The sequence below is a fragment of the Branchiostoma lanceolatum genome, chromosome 13 (assembly GCF_035083965.1).
Source record: "Branchiostoma lanceolatum isolate klBraLanc5 chromosome 13, klBraLanc5.hap2, whole genome shotgun sequence".
Lineage (NCBI taxonomy): Eukaryota > Metazoa > Chordata > Leptocardii > Amphioxiformes > Branchiostomatidae > Branchiostoma > Branchiostoma lanceolatum.
Genome location: NC_089734.1, coordinates 1,121,748 through 1,135,408, shown reverse-complemented (window position 1 = coordinate 1,135,408; position 13,661 = coordinate 1,121,748). Strand labels below are relative to the sequence as shown.

General features: G+C 42.5%; 2 protein-coding genes across 3 annotated transcripts; one reads left to right on the top strand and one right to left on the bottom strand.

Moving 5' to 3' along the window:
* Positions 1 to 5,416, bottom strand: LOC136447033 (chondroitin sulfate synthase 1-like). The gene is made up of 8 exons (XM_066445703.1): positions 5,303 to 5,416; positions 4,239 to 4,491; positions 2,744 to 3,269; positions 1,987 to 2,377; positions 1,669 to 1,806; positions 1,348 to 1,497; positions 902 to 1,044; positions 1 to 708 (listed from the first exon to the last, which is right to left on the bottom strand). Exons 2-8 carry the CDS (start codon positions 4,382 to 4,384, stop codon positions 529 to 531), a joined length of 1,674 nt encoding a protein of 557 aa, XP_066301800.1. The 5' UTR covers positions 4,385 to 4,491; positions 5,303 to 5,416; the 3' UTR covers positions 1 to 528.
* A 45-nt stretch (positions 5,417 to 5,461) lies between these two features.
* Positions 5,462 to 13,372, top strand: LOC136446812 (WW domain binding protein VOPP1-like). Of its 2 annotated transcripts, none has more exons than XM_066445407.1 (5): positions 5,462 to 5,628; positions 7,003 to 7,043; positions 9,396 to 9,491; positions 10,822 to 11,035; positions 11,478 to 13,372. In XM_066445407.1, exons 1-5 carry the CDS (start codon positions 5,575 to 5,577, stop codon positions 11,814 to 11,816), a joined length of 744 nt encoding a protein of 247 aa, XP_066301504.1. In that variant the 5' UTR covers positions 5,462 to 5,574; the 3' UTR covers positions 11,817 to 13,372. The 2 variants fall into 2 exon arrangements, with proteins under 2 accessions (XP_066301504.1, XP_066301503.1); XM_066445406.1 differs by lacking the exon at positions 9,396 to 9,491 and adding an exon at positions 8,545 to 8,670.
* The last annotated feature ends 289 nt before the right edge of the window (positions 13,373 to 13,661 follow it).

The window sequence follows — 13,661 nt, the reverse complement described above, 5'->3', positions numbered from 1 at the left end:
ATTTTACAGATTGTCACATTTCAGTGCCTTTCTTACAGATTGTCACATTTCAGTGCCTTTCTTACAGATTGTCACATTTCAGTGCCTTTTTTTACAGATTGTCACATTTCAGTGCCTTTTTTACAGATTGTCACATTTCAGTGCCTTTATTACAGATTGTCACATTTCAGTGCCTTTCTTACAGATTGTCACATTTCAGCGACTTTCTTACAGATTGTCACATTTCAGTGCCTTTTTTTACAGATGGTCACATTTCAGTGCCTTTTTTTACAGATGGTCACATTTCAGTGCCTTTTTTTACAGATGGTCACATTTCAGTGCCTTTCTTACAGATTGCCACATTTTAGTGCCTTTCTTACAGATTGTCACATTTCAGTGCCTTTCTTACAGATTGTCACATTTCAGTGCCTTTCTTACAGATTGTCACATTTCAGTGCCTTTCTTACAGATTGTCACATTTCAGTGCCTTTCTTACAGATTGTCACATTTCAGTGCCTTTCATTCAATTTTGCTAAAATCACACACCCCTCAAGCGGCTGGTGGTAGCTTCCCCTGCAGGGTCAACAGTTTGACCCCTAGTTGGGCCTTGGACGCCATGGTCTCCGACAGCGAGCCCACGCACATCCGGTACTGGTCGCGGGTCAGGGCGGGGTCGCAGGTCTTGCCATGGTAACGGTGCACCAGGGCGGGGTCCATGGCACGGAACACCTGAAGTAGTACAGGGGGAGCAAATGGAAAAATATTAGTGTGTTGAAGGCAGACTAGTCTCTACCAGACTAACTGCGCCAGCTGTAGGGAGAATATTTCTAGCATGATAGCACAAGATTAATAACAACCAGCATATGTGACGTCAAAGGTGAAACACAGCAAGAATCAAGAAAGAAATTCTCACTACGTGTACCTGAAGGTCACTCTTGACGTGTCGCTCGTAGAGTTCGACGTCCTCGCCCCCCCACCCCCTGATGTCGAGGTTGAACCCCCCCACCGAGCGGTAGTCTTGGTTGAACATACAGGCCATGCCGTAACCATAGTACATCCAGAATCCTGAGGTAAACAAACAAACAAATAAACATCTGTACAAATAGGCCATGTAGCATATCTAGAAATCTGCGGTAACAGATAACATTCAATCAGACAAACGTTAACTGCCATAGCCAGTACATTCAGAAACCCTAAAGAAAGAGAGCATAAGCAAACGAAAACCAAAGCACCATCCCAATTTGTCCCAGGCCCAGTATGATATACCATTATGATAACTCACATTAGTTGCATAAATCCAGTGAGTCAACTTCTTCACAAGGCAATGCCAAAGTAACGGCAAACTACAAATTCCGATTCTGTGCTAACCATTATATTTGTTGATATCGCGGAGGTTGGTGGGCTTCGGTTTCCCCGGAATGCCCTCCATCACAAGTTCAGGGTCGTACTGGGAGAACACGGCCGGGTAGAAAACCTGCTGCCCGATCTCAGCGTTGTTACGACATCTCTGCAGAAATCCTGCGAGAAAAAACAACACACACATATACAGTCACTCGCTTTCTCTCTCTCACACACACACACTCACATATGAAAATGTGTCCCTTTCCCCCCATGTACATGTACATGCACACGCAAACATCACACATACATTATTATACATACAAATATGAAACCTACAGGCTTACGTACCTTGATCGAAGTCCACATCGATGTCGCAGAAGAACAGCAGAGCGTCCGGCGGCAGCTGGCGGGCTCCCATGTCCAGCCCCACGGCGCGGGAAAACTCACCCTCTGCCTCCACGTACCTGGAACGCACATGACCTTTGACTCATTTGGAATGAGTGATGATATAATAGTAGGCCATGTCATAAGCTAGACCATATAGGTGGTGTGGTACCTGTATATACATTGTATACAGAAGTCTCTTGCGTCAGAGTAAGTATAGGTCACTGAATAAACATTGCCTCGTAGATAGGAATGGTTTGACTCTCCGTTTATACTAAGGACTGTCAATGCAGAAATGTTCGCAGGGTTTTAATTTCGCGGTAGGGAGAAAATGAAGTTTTCTGGGTGGCTTTGAGTTCACATTTGAAACAACAGTACTAGCGCTACAGTCACACAATGGAAGTAAAGAGTTCACCGCAAAAACCGTGAATATAAAACAACTGTGAACATTTCTGCATTGACAGTAATTGATATAGATGCTAAGATCCCAAACTATCCAAACCCCTACAGTACTCATTACGTACTGTATGGTTGCGGCGGGGTACTTGGCCGCGTACTGGTCGAACAGCTGCTTGCACTGCTCCAGGCTGGTCTGGTCCTCGGGGCTGTCCCGGAACAACACGCCGAGGAGGCTGGCGGCCACACCCGTCTCCATGACAACCTTCTCGTACACCTGCAGGGAGGGATGGAGGAATGAGGGTATGAATAAATGAAGGCATGAATGGACGGATGAATGAATAAATGAGTGAGGGAAGCAGGAAAGAAGGAAAGAAAGCATGAATGAAGAAATGAATGAAGAAATGAATTAATAAGGAATGAAGAAAGAAAGGAAAAAATAAATGAATGCATGAATGAGTCAATCAATCAATCAATCAATGAACAAACAAAACAAAGGTTTATTATGATCAGCTATGAAAAGAATATTGCGGCCACAGGCTGCATTGCATACTTCTTACAGATAATCAAGAAACTACTTTGACTTAGGCAATTAACAAATCATCGTTCATACAATCTAACAACCTTGACCATATAAGTATACCTGCATGAAATCCCTGAGTCTGTCTGTTACCCTTGACAACGGCACGATGAAATGGACGACCGTTTCTTGCGCAACGTTTTGAACGTTGATCAGCCTGACGTGCGGACGGATCGACCTCACCAGGTGGACCAGTTTACGCCCCTTTTCTGTCCCGTCTGACTCCGCCACTTCCATGTCTAAAACATAGTCCGTCCCTCTGAAGGGGTCTATTCTCTTGTACCCGTAGTGAAGTCTCACAAGTTTCCACTGTGTATTCTCCTCTTTACTGACGATTCTCACAGCCTGTTCCTGTATATCCTGCACATCTTCTTTCCACCTGCCGATGAGCCCGATTCTCGGATCGTCGTCGAGGTTTTCGTATAGATGTTTGTCGGTGAAGTAATACCAGCGGATGACTTCGTACATGGATTTCGGGCGGTACGGCTCTGCGATGGCATCGTGTCGCCAGCAGTCCGCGCAGAGGGCGCACAGCGGGCACGGTTTGCAGTGGGCGGGCGTCGTTTCCTTCTCACTTATCTTCTTGTACCTGTAACAATGAAAGGTTGCCTCTATCAGTTTATGTCTCTATCTCATCATCAATTGTCTATATTTATATGTCTGAATCTATTGGTTTAGGGTAGGAGAATATACAATGCAACACACACCAAGCCAGGTTCGATATGATTATGAATTGTGTTCGTAGCTTTATTGTGCACAACAGAAGTTACAAACTGAATCTCAGTTATTCTATCAATATCTGATCTTATGTTATCAGATGATGGGGAACAGAAGATGTTAAACCAGATAGTGAGTGAGTAAGTTCAAGTGTGTGAGTGAGTGAGTGAGTGAGTGAGTGAGTGAGTGAGTGAGTGAGTGAGTGAGTGCGTGAGTGAGTGAGTGAGTGAGTGAGTGAGTGTGTGAGTGAGTGAGTGAGTGGGTGAGTGAGTGAGTGAGTGAGTGGGTGAGTGAGTGAGTGTGTGTGTGAGTGTGTGAGTGAGTGGATGAGTGAGTGAGTGAGTAAGTTCAAGTGTGTGAGTGAGTGAGTGAGTGAGTGGGTGAGTGAGTGAGTGTGTGAGTGAGTGAGTGTGTGTGTGTGTGTGTGTGAGTGCGTGAGTGCGTGAGTGGGTGAGTGAGAGTGAGTGAGTGAGTGAGTGAGTGAGTGAGTGAGTGAGTGAGTGAGTGAGTGAGTGTGTATGGGAGTGTGTGAGAGAGTGTGGGAGTGAGTGAGTGAGTGTGTGTGTGAGTGAGTGAGTGTGTGTGAGTGTGTGTGTGAGTGAGTGAATGTGTGTGAGTGAGTGAGTGTGTGTGAGTGTGTGAGTGAGTGAATGTGTGTGAGTGAGTGAGTGAGTGTGTGTGAGTGTGTGAGTGAGTGAATGTGTGTGAGTGAGTGAGTGAGTGTGTGTGAGTGTGTGAGTGAGTGAATGTGTGTGAGTGAGTGAGTGAGTGAGAGAGTGTGTGTGTGAGTGAGTGAGTGATTGAGTGACATATGGGTCAGAAGGTCACGACCTTTACGTACCGTTTGTCCTCAATGATGGTGAGGAACGTGCTGTCGAACAGACCGCGGAGGATGTAGCCCACCACGATGCCCGCGCACACCGGTATGAGGGGGAACCCCGGGCGTCTCAGACTCCGGCCGAACATGTCTCCCGTCTTGTCGCTCATTCAAGATTATGGACAGACATCTTAGTCATTTCTCCCCTTGCTATGATCTGTCTTCTAGATCACTGTGATGGCATCGTCCCTCCTCTGGATTGCCCCTTCAGTAGCACCTGAAGAAGGGAATAGGAGATTCATACTATCATGTCCTTGATACTATAGATGCATTGATATCAGTCATCCATCAATCAGCTGGTGTGTTACGCCGAATGGCGGTTATACCGGCTATATAGATACAGACACAGAATCAAATGCTATTTCTTCTTCTCCCTTTCTGCAATGACTTTACTCATTCAAGATATGCCTACTTGTGTGTTTATTCAAGGAGTATTGGGGATACTGGCTCAAACTTTAGTCAAAGATGTTAGCCTGAGTGGGAATTGGGCAATGCTACTGCTCTAGATCAGTGGTTTTGAACAAATGAAAATGGTCTATGCAATGGCTCATGGAATTGATGTGAGGGTATGCCATTTCTCTGCTATTCTCATCTCTTCTCTATTTCTAATAGGATTGCAAAAATGTTTTCTTCATCCTTTTCATCTATTTTTTTTAGTTATATTTTTTTCGAAATGCTTGAAAAGAATCATGTTATGAGCAACAAATCGTCCAACAACACAGCCCCCCCCCCCCCTCCTCAAAATAAACGTTCCTCGGGACCGTAACGTCTTTAATTTAAGACGACACGTTTTCGTCACGCCTCCTCAGCATATGGCATCTTCCCACCTGTTCCCTTATATTATATTAGTGATGGATGGTGACCTTTACCGCACGGTACCGTTACTTAGCGCTAACGTCCCAGTCGCAGACTCTGACTTTATCAAATTAATCCTGACGCATTACTTAGCACAAGCGCTACCATATTTACTAATTTCCACTTCCTTAGAGCATGAAATATCTTCAAAACGTGAGAAAACTGCAACAAACCTCCCGGTCTTTTGCAGTCTTCGAGCTTCCGGAAACAGACGTGACGTCACGTTTCCGGAAACAGCCGACGATGCCCGAGGCGTGTACACGACAGTGACGTCATGCTCCGAAAATAGCCGAAGGTTGCCGAGGAGACGATCGTGACGTCAGAAGGGACGTGATATCGGGTTACAGAAGAAACAGGGACTGAGTTAGGACAAGGCGAGGACAAAGAGATCGCAGTAATTCTGGTTTTACACCGTTTTAACGCGAAAATCGGGAGAGATTTTGCCATGAGTAGGTGGTATGGAGTCCTGGTGACCATTTTAGTCGTGCTGCTGAATGAAGTAAGTGTTGTATTCGTTTATTTTTGCGCGTGTTTTGGTCAGAACTTGACGTGTTTTGTTGTTGGGGGAGGGGGGCTTGGATATCAGGAAACAAAACACCAGGCAACATACTAAATCGGTGGATTACATCAAAACAACGCGTTCCTGCTTGTTTCTATGAACATGTGTCGTCTAATGTAATGCCTAGCTATATAAAATCATAATAAACTGAGGAAAATTATGAATGTTTAGTGTGATGATGTAGTGTGATGAGTTTGTGAAAAAAGGGAACAGAAACAACTAGGGAAACAAGGTCAAGGAAGAGAAACAATTTATACAAGAAAAGCAAAGATCTACAAATTTTCCACTGGAGATCTGAGTAAACCTAGCCTGTAAAGCTTTCGGATTTAAAACTTGATTGCATAATAATTTTGTTGATGATCTTCTTGGCCAGAGAGTCTAAAACAAACATCCCGCCCACCTTTTATAAATAGCACGTAACAGCCGTGTGTTATGCAACCTGACCCGTCACATGTACTGTACTACCTGGTGGGCTGCACGTACCCACACTGCTACAAAAAGCGAGACAGGGCCTCCTAGTCCTGCCGTTCGATACATACATGTACTTTCTTTTTCCTATGCTTAAAGCACCATGCCTCAGCTTAGCAGCTGACCCATATCTATATATTAGGGAGCTGGCGAGGGACACTAAGGTGGCGATTTAAACTGTACTTAAACTTGCATTTGTCCAAATGTCCCATGGCAAAGAGTTCCAGAGATTAACGGTGGCTGGGAGTTGTTGTTGTTGTTACTAGTCTCCAAGCAGATCTACGGGTTGGCAAAGACCGTATCCAACAGGCAGAAGGAGTTTTTATAGCCAACCCTTGGGTTGGCTATGAGACTTGGGTTGGCTATTAAAACTCCTTCTGCCTGTTGGATACGGTCTTTGCCAACCCGTAGGTCTGCTTGGAGACCTCTATAAGAGAGACGTAAATAAAACCAGTTGGGGCGTTGTTATGCAAATCTAGACAATGTCGAGACAACGAGCACTGTTTACAAGCCGGGGGCCTTCACCTTTGACACTGCACATGCGTAGTCGGAACCGTGAATGGGCTTATTAGATATTACACCAGTCTCGTTGGTATATGGTCACTTGCAGCTAAACCCGCGCCAATCTTGTCACAACCGAAATCATTGAAAACAATCAGTATTGAACTATAACAGCACTGTTTTGTTTTCTTTCGCTCTTTCTTCTAACGTTAGGTGAGCTCGAAAAATATTTGTTGAAAGAAATGTAATGACTAATGAATTCCAAATTACAACTATGCTTCCAAAACAACAAAATGTTGAAATGATGAAATATAACAGCACTGTTTTGTTTTCTCTCTCCGCCAGGTGAGCTCAGCAACAGAGTACTGCACCGGCTATGGGCACTAGTAAGTATTTGTGCTGAAGCATTTCTTATGAACTTTTACGTCAGTCTTATGTCTGTGTTCTATATATACTACTAGTTTATAAATTGTGACAGAATTGAGCGTTTGAAATGTTCGATACTGTAGCTATACATACTATATTTATCCACCAGGTTACATAATTATACATGTTTATTGTATCTGCTACTTTGAAAAACAATGGGTTTGAGAGATCTCTAGTGCAGCACCCCCCAGGTATGCACAGTTTAGATATACAGGAGTGCATTATATTTATACTGGGAAACATTTCGTTAGAGATATCTTTGGACACATTTTTCTGGTTGGCGGATATACATGTATGTGACCTGGTGGACTGATGTTAGTAGATGTTTAACATGCCATGGCAGTGATATGCACAAAATGGTGGCAGACCCCATGTCAGGTATGTAAGCGTGCCACACAGCACACTTTGATGGCGTCAAAAGTGCACAGAAAACACGCTATGATGGCCGTCCCAGGATTTTTTACGGTCCCCACATTGATATAAGACTCAAACACTTAACTATTACTCGGTCAGAAAATAGTTTAACAGTCATATTTTACGATCTTTTGATTTGTGTGCTGTGTGGCATGCTTACATAGCTCCCCATGTATGTATACATGATGTAGATAACCACAGGCCAGACCTATTTGCTCTGGGTTCTTCGGAGCTGATTTCAGCCATATATTTAGACTTGAGTTCATGAAGAGGCAATCAATCAAGCGCCTTTATTTATCCTGGAGTGCCGAGGTTGGATTCTTGTCATTTGGGCAAACAAATGTCTGACCCTGAAGATGAAAGAGTCACTCCGAGAACCTGGACTGGTATTCTTCAAAGAACTTTAGGTCCTGGTTGTGTAGATGTCTAAAATGGCACAAAAAAAAACCTGACACCAATGCTCTCTGGCTGTGGAAACTTTTGAATACAAAATTGAAATTAGGACAGAACAAGGATAATCTCAAACAAATTCTTACTTCTTAATCTCCAGCTGCAAAATTACGACAGTTTGAGAATCTTAGTCATAAATACAAATGTGAAGCCATCACAATTATGCCCCCCCCCCCCAATCTGTTAGAAGATTAGACATGGACTAGTCTTCCAAGAACCCAGTGTAGAACAACTCTGCAAGAAGAGGTTGGCAGGGGAAGATTGTGTCTTTTTTATCATATGATTCATATGCCCTGTTTATTGTCCGCTTGGTGGGGGAGCCAACAAAAAAGAGGGCATATGATAAAAAGGACACGATCTTCCCCGGCCCAACCAATTTGCAACCTATGTCTGGAGATAGAGTTGTGTAGAACAGGCTATTAGCTAGGGAGGCAATTCCAGCTAGAAAGCAAAGTATTGACATAACATGCATGTGATTTGACTACTAGAATTAAGAATTAAGCATGTAGCTCTCTCACTCCTTCACTACTGTGTAGTTGACTCCTTCTATCCCTCCTCTTTCCATCCTTTACCTTACGTTGGACTTTCCGTGGTAAGTTGTGAGTCCAGTTGTTTCTCGAGTAAGCAATGTCGGCACGGGCAGTTCTGCTGTCGCTACATGTGCTGCCAGCTCAGTCTGTTCTCCTACTATTACACCCACGTCTGGGACGTCTGGTACCTCTGGTGAGTCGTTGGCGGGGGTCGTTAGGCCGCGCCACGTCGTTTCGTTGGTTCTCGGACAGTGTTTTTTTTTAAGAAAAAGAGGTCAAGAGGAAAACAGGGCTAGTTTGGTGTCGTGACGTTTTAACTTACTTTGCATAAATCATACCAGTTGATCATCTGTCCTAACTAGATGATAGAAGTTGTATGGAAGTCTTATCTTAACGAAGGAGGCATGAAAAATCTTAGTCTGATGAAAACAGAAGGCTTGGAGGAAATTTTGAGTCTGACTTCATTTGGTTTGGTTTATTGGGGTCTTCATTCGTGATACAGAACTATTCTTCCTGGAGTCCATTGAATAACATAAAACAAATACAGCAACTGAAAACAAAAATGTAGATATGAATCTAAACAATTTAAAGGACAAAAGGAAAAACAGTACACTTTAAAGGCTTGGACTCGGAGGAAAATTTGAGTCTGACTTGTGTGAATAGTTTCATCATTTTGGTATGTGTGTGGGTCACGGCACCAGCAATAGCTGCCTGTGTCCCACGTGTATTGCACTGTTGCAATTCTAATAAAATCAAAAATCAATTCAAGGTACAGACTTCCACCTGACTCTGTTTTCAAGTTGATCTTCAAGTGCAGCATTATATTTTCTAAATCTGAGAACCAGCGAATGTACTTGGGGTGGCCCAAAGCTGTATGTAGTGTTGACGATGTGTACATGTGTGCCCTTCTGTCCTTAGTTGTGACCTAGAGTATGAATACTGCTGCGGATATACATGCTGCCGATATAACACACCCGGATATGGATATAGTGTCTGGAACCTATGGTACTTTTGGTAAGTCCTTATTTTTATTTTTGTGCATTTCTTGCATTTAATTTTTTGTGTTTAAAGATGATGGCCCTATAATAATACAGTTAAAATTTTATCATATGATATATGATTATGATACATTTGTATAAAGTATTTTGTTCAGTTATTTGTAGTTTTGCAGACTTTTAGAATAAATACAGTTTTGCAAATTGGTACTCCAGAAATGGATGACCAAAAATAGTAGCTCCAAGAATGCTTTTTTTGTGCCTATTTCTTCAGCTCCAACATTACATGTTTCTGCAATTCAATATCTAAATGCAATTTCAGTTTGTATTTCCAGGTTACAGGTGAGTATATCAAGTTTTACTGACCAAAACTTACAACATACGAAGACATCACAGAAGCAATAATTACACATTAGACTTTCATTGTGACGTAAAATGAAACTCAGCCTGACCCCATACAAGTTTGGTGTGATGGTGCTGAATAGTTTATTTTGTCAATACGTCGCAGCAGTGTTCTAGCCAGCCTGAAATTTTTACCCGTCATCTCAATTTTGTTTGATAGAACATCCTGTCTAGCGCCGAATTCGCCGAAGGTGCAGCAATCCTAGGGGGTCCTGGGGAATGCTCCCGCGTGAAAATTTGAAATCTTAACCATAGCAGGGGGTTTTCTAGAATAATTAAACAGGAGGGAGCATACACATGCGAGGGAGTGAATTCTATGTATTTATGGATGAATCTATTGCTCAGTGAAGGCTGTATGCTCTTATTAAGCTAAAATCTGAATTTGACAAGGGGGAGCTGGGCTGAAACAAGAGGGTGCAACGCCCCTCTTTCCTGAGTTAGATGAACCCCTGCATAGGTTTACTGTTAACCTTCTCCTAACCCCATAACCACTACAAACGTGGTGTCAGATGGCTTACTTAGCAGACTGAAGGTTAATTGTTCATGCAACACAATAGAATACAATTATTTTGTAATGTTAGTTTTACCATTAACAGATCTTAGGTTTACTGACTGTGTTAACCTTCTCTCTGCTGTCTACCCCCATAACGAACACAAACTCGTTGCCAGAAGGCTGCCTTAGCAGGCTGAAGGTTAATTGTTTTTGTGAAACAGACAATACAACAGAAGACGACCGTAACAATTTGAAATGTTAGTTTTACCATCATTAAAATACATGTTTTGTTACAATGTAGGTTTACTGTTTCAATTATAGCAGTTATTTTTAAATGTTAGGATAGGATTACTGCTCCCTTCTTCTCGCTGCCTAACCCCATAACCACTACAAATTCTGTGCCAGAAGGCTACTTTAGCCTGCTGAAGGTTAATAAAATGTACTTCCCCGCCAGGTTTGTGGTTATCTTCGTGATGATGGCATGCTGCGGCGGATGTGGCTACTATCGCCGTCGGCAACACCTCCTGCAGCAGTCACGGATGTCGCCAGGGGGCGCTATTGTGTACGCGGGAGCCCTCCCCGGAGATCACCTGTCGTCGCAAACCCCGCAGCATGGAACGTCGCAGACGCAGCTTCCTGAGGCCGCAGCACCCCCGCCATACAGCGAGGTAATGGTATCTTCATTTTGGAGGCATTGAGGAAATAGGTCAACACTTTTGAATTGTGCTATATACTAGTATAGTGCCTGTATAGTGTAGGTTGAGGGAAATACACTATTATTTAAAACCAATAACACGTAACAGATATCTTTCTTTTCTGAATTAGGAGAAATGTCCTTTAAAAAATTTGAAGTTTAAAGTTTGAAGTTGAAAAACAGCTTCGATATCAATGTGCATTATGATTTCAGGCTCAATGAGTATGAGGTGGGGAGGAAGTGTGCTGTTTTGTGCTTTTTTTATATACATTGTGTGTAATATGTAATTCTTCGGTTGGAAGCAAATACAGAGACAAGGAGCATCGAAATAACCACACTCCAAATTGTAAGAGAAACATTGTCTCCAAACCGCACATAAGCAAATGATGAAGTCTGATGACATCTTTTCCCCCCAGGTAACCACCAAGCCTGACGTCTACCCCCTGGCGCCGGGCAGCTTCCAGTACGGCCCCGCCTACCCCCCTCCCTACCCTGTGTACGGGGCCTCCCCCTACCCCCCTCCCTATACCCCCTCCCTGGACGACACCACCAGGCCAGCTGATGCACCTGGTGACAACACGCCAGCTGTTCCAGGTGCCGTCAACTCAGCTGCAGCTGCAACACCCAGCAACCCAAATATGGACAGTTCCACCGTTGCCATGCCAATCAGCGTTACCCCCGGCAACCCCAGCACGACCCCCGCTGTTGCCATGCCAACGGTGTCTCCTGGCAACAGGGAAGAGCACAGGCACTGATTATGCCCCCCCCCCACACACACACACACAAAACATAGCCATACCACCCACACTACTACTTATGTCAATGGTCAGAAAATATTTTGGAAAGACCAAGTTGTATTGAAGTATAACATCATTGGAAAGACCATGGATTCAGAAAGTCTCCTTATGTATACAAAATGTATACATAACCAGGAATAAAGAAAGAAGCATGATATTCTTTCAATGACATGTACTGTATAGCCCTGTACCAACTTCAAATTTGGAAAAAAAATTCAAAATTGGAGCGACCAGTGAAAGATATTTTAGTGGACTAGTCCAGCATAAAAGATTCTAGTAATTGATATAAGTGTGAAAATGCATCATATTTTTATCCCATGCTTTCCATTATTTTTGCCCTAAGATTATATTCCAACGAAAAGATGTTCCCTCTTGCAAATAACTCTCACCTTGTACACTGTAGCACAAGAATGTGATGACATTTATGATACTTACAAAACGTCTTTCAAATCAAATAGAAATACAGCAGCAATTCTGCCTCAAAATTCTTGTCTCCCTGTCATACGATCTCTCTGGGATGTATTTGGTAGAGATAGCGAGAATATCGTCTGTGAAGCTTGTCAGTATTTTAGCTGCTATGATACAAGTGTACACAACCTAGTGTATTAGATGTTGCATTAAACATGTTAGAGCGAAATGCCAAATACTGTCAATCTCGAAACTTTCACAGTAGTTTAATTTTCATGGTGAAATTGACCTCTCCACTGCAAATTAATGACCCTGCAAACATGTTTCCCTTGTACATGTACTGAAGACTTTTTTTCAACTGTAGATTTAAACCATGTAAACCTTTTTCCTTCCCCCCACCTCAAAAAAAAAAAACAGTGCGAAAGGAAAGGAATTTACAAAAAACAATGCCAACAAAATCATTGTTGATTCAGAAAAGTTGTAGATAAACAACCAGTGGAGATATTGGTACACTCGGTTGCATCAAGTCTTTATGCAATTTAACTTAAAGTTTGCATTGTGCATTGATGTATAGAAATGTGTATGATGATGTGACAATTACATGTATCTCAGATTGTTTATTGTAGAGATCTATATTGTAATTAATAGGTTGATTTTAGCAGTGTATCAAACGATCTGCTTTTGTTGTAGGCTATGTAGGCCTGGGCCCCAAATCTGCTAAGGCCATACCAATTAAATTTCTTGGTTAACGGATTTTTTTTTTTTAAATTTTAGCACAAATAAATCATGAAAGCAGAAAGCTGGGGTGAAAACTTGCACCTGACCCTGTTCACTCCCTGAAACTGTGTGCACCAAAGTACAAACTTTCCTTTTCCTGTTAATTTTCCAATCTAGCATTTTTTTTAAATTCCGTTAACCAAGAAATGTAAATGGTGTGGCCTAAAGGAGTGGGAAAATAATCAAGATTGTAACAACATATTTTTTTCACGAATTTTTAATTTTCTAACATTTTCATGAGAATTATGACCTGTCAAGTTTAGTTATATTTGATGTAAGTGTATGTGAAAGATGTTCTCACAAATTAAAGCTTTTGATTACAAACCAAATGTTTGTGGAATAAATGTCTTGAATAGGAATGATACTGTCTGTGTATATAGAAGATGGGCTATGTTCCCTCTGACAAAGTAAGGGCAACTCCATCGGAAATTCTAAGTGCCTTTCCCAAGGGCACAACATCAGCAGCATGTCAGGAGATTCGAACCCAGGACCTTTGGGTGCTACCTTTATTCCAACACGATTCCAAGAAGACATTGAAAAACGTGAATATGGAGGCGAATTTACCTGATAATCTAGCCTAGATACTTTGTTTCTTAGAGGGTTGTTTGTGTTGCATGA

Coding starts and splice junctions, on each gene's coding strand:
- LOC136447033 (XM_066445703.1), bottom strand. CDS start 4,384: ATGAGCGACAAGACGGGAGACATGTTCGGCCGGAGTCTGAGACGCCCG. Junction 3,270..4,238: donor ACCATCATTGAGGACAAACG/GTACGTAAAGGT, acceptor TCATTGTTACAG/GTACAAGAAGATAAGTGAGA. Junction 709..901: donor ACGTCAAGAGTGACCTTCAG/GTACACGTAGTG, acceptor GTACTACTTCAG/GTGTTCCGTGCCATGGACCC.
- LOC136446812 (XM_066445406.1), top strand. CDS start 5,575: ATGAGTAGGTGGTATGGAGTCCTGGTGACCATTTTAGTCGTGCTGCTG. Junction 8,671..10,821: donor TGGGACGTCTGGTACCTCTG/GTGAGTCGTTGG, acceptor CTTCCCCGCCAG/GTTTGTGGTTATCTTCGTGA. Junction 11,036..11,477: donor CACCCCCGCCATACAGCGAG/GTAATGGTATCT, acceptor TTTTCCCCCCAG/GTAACCACCAAGCCTGACGT.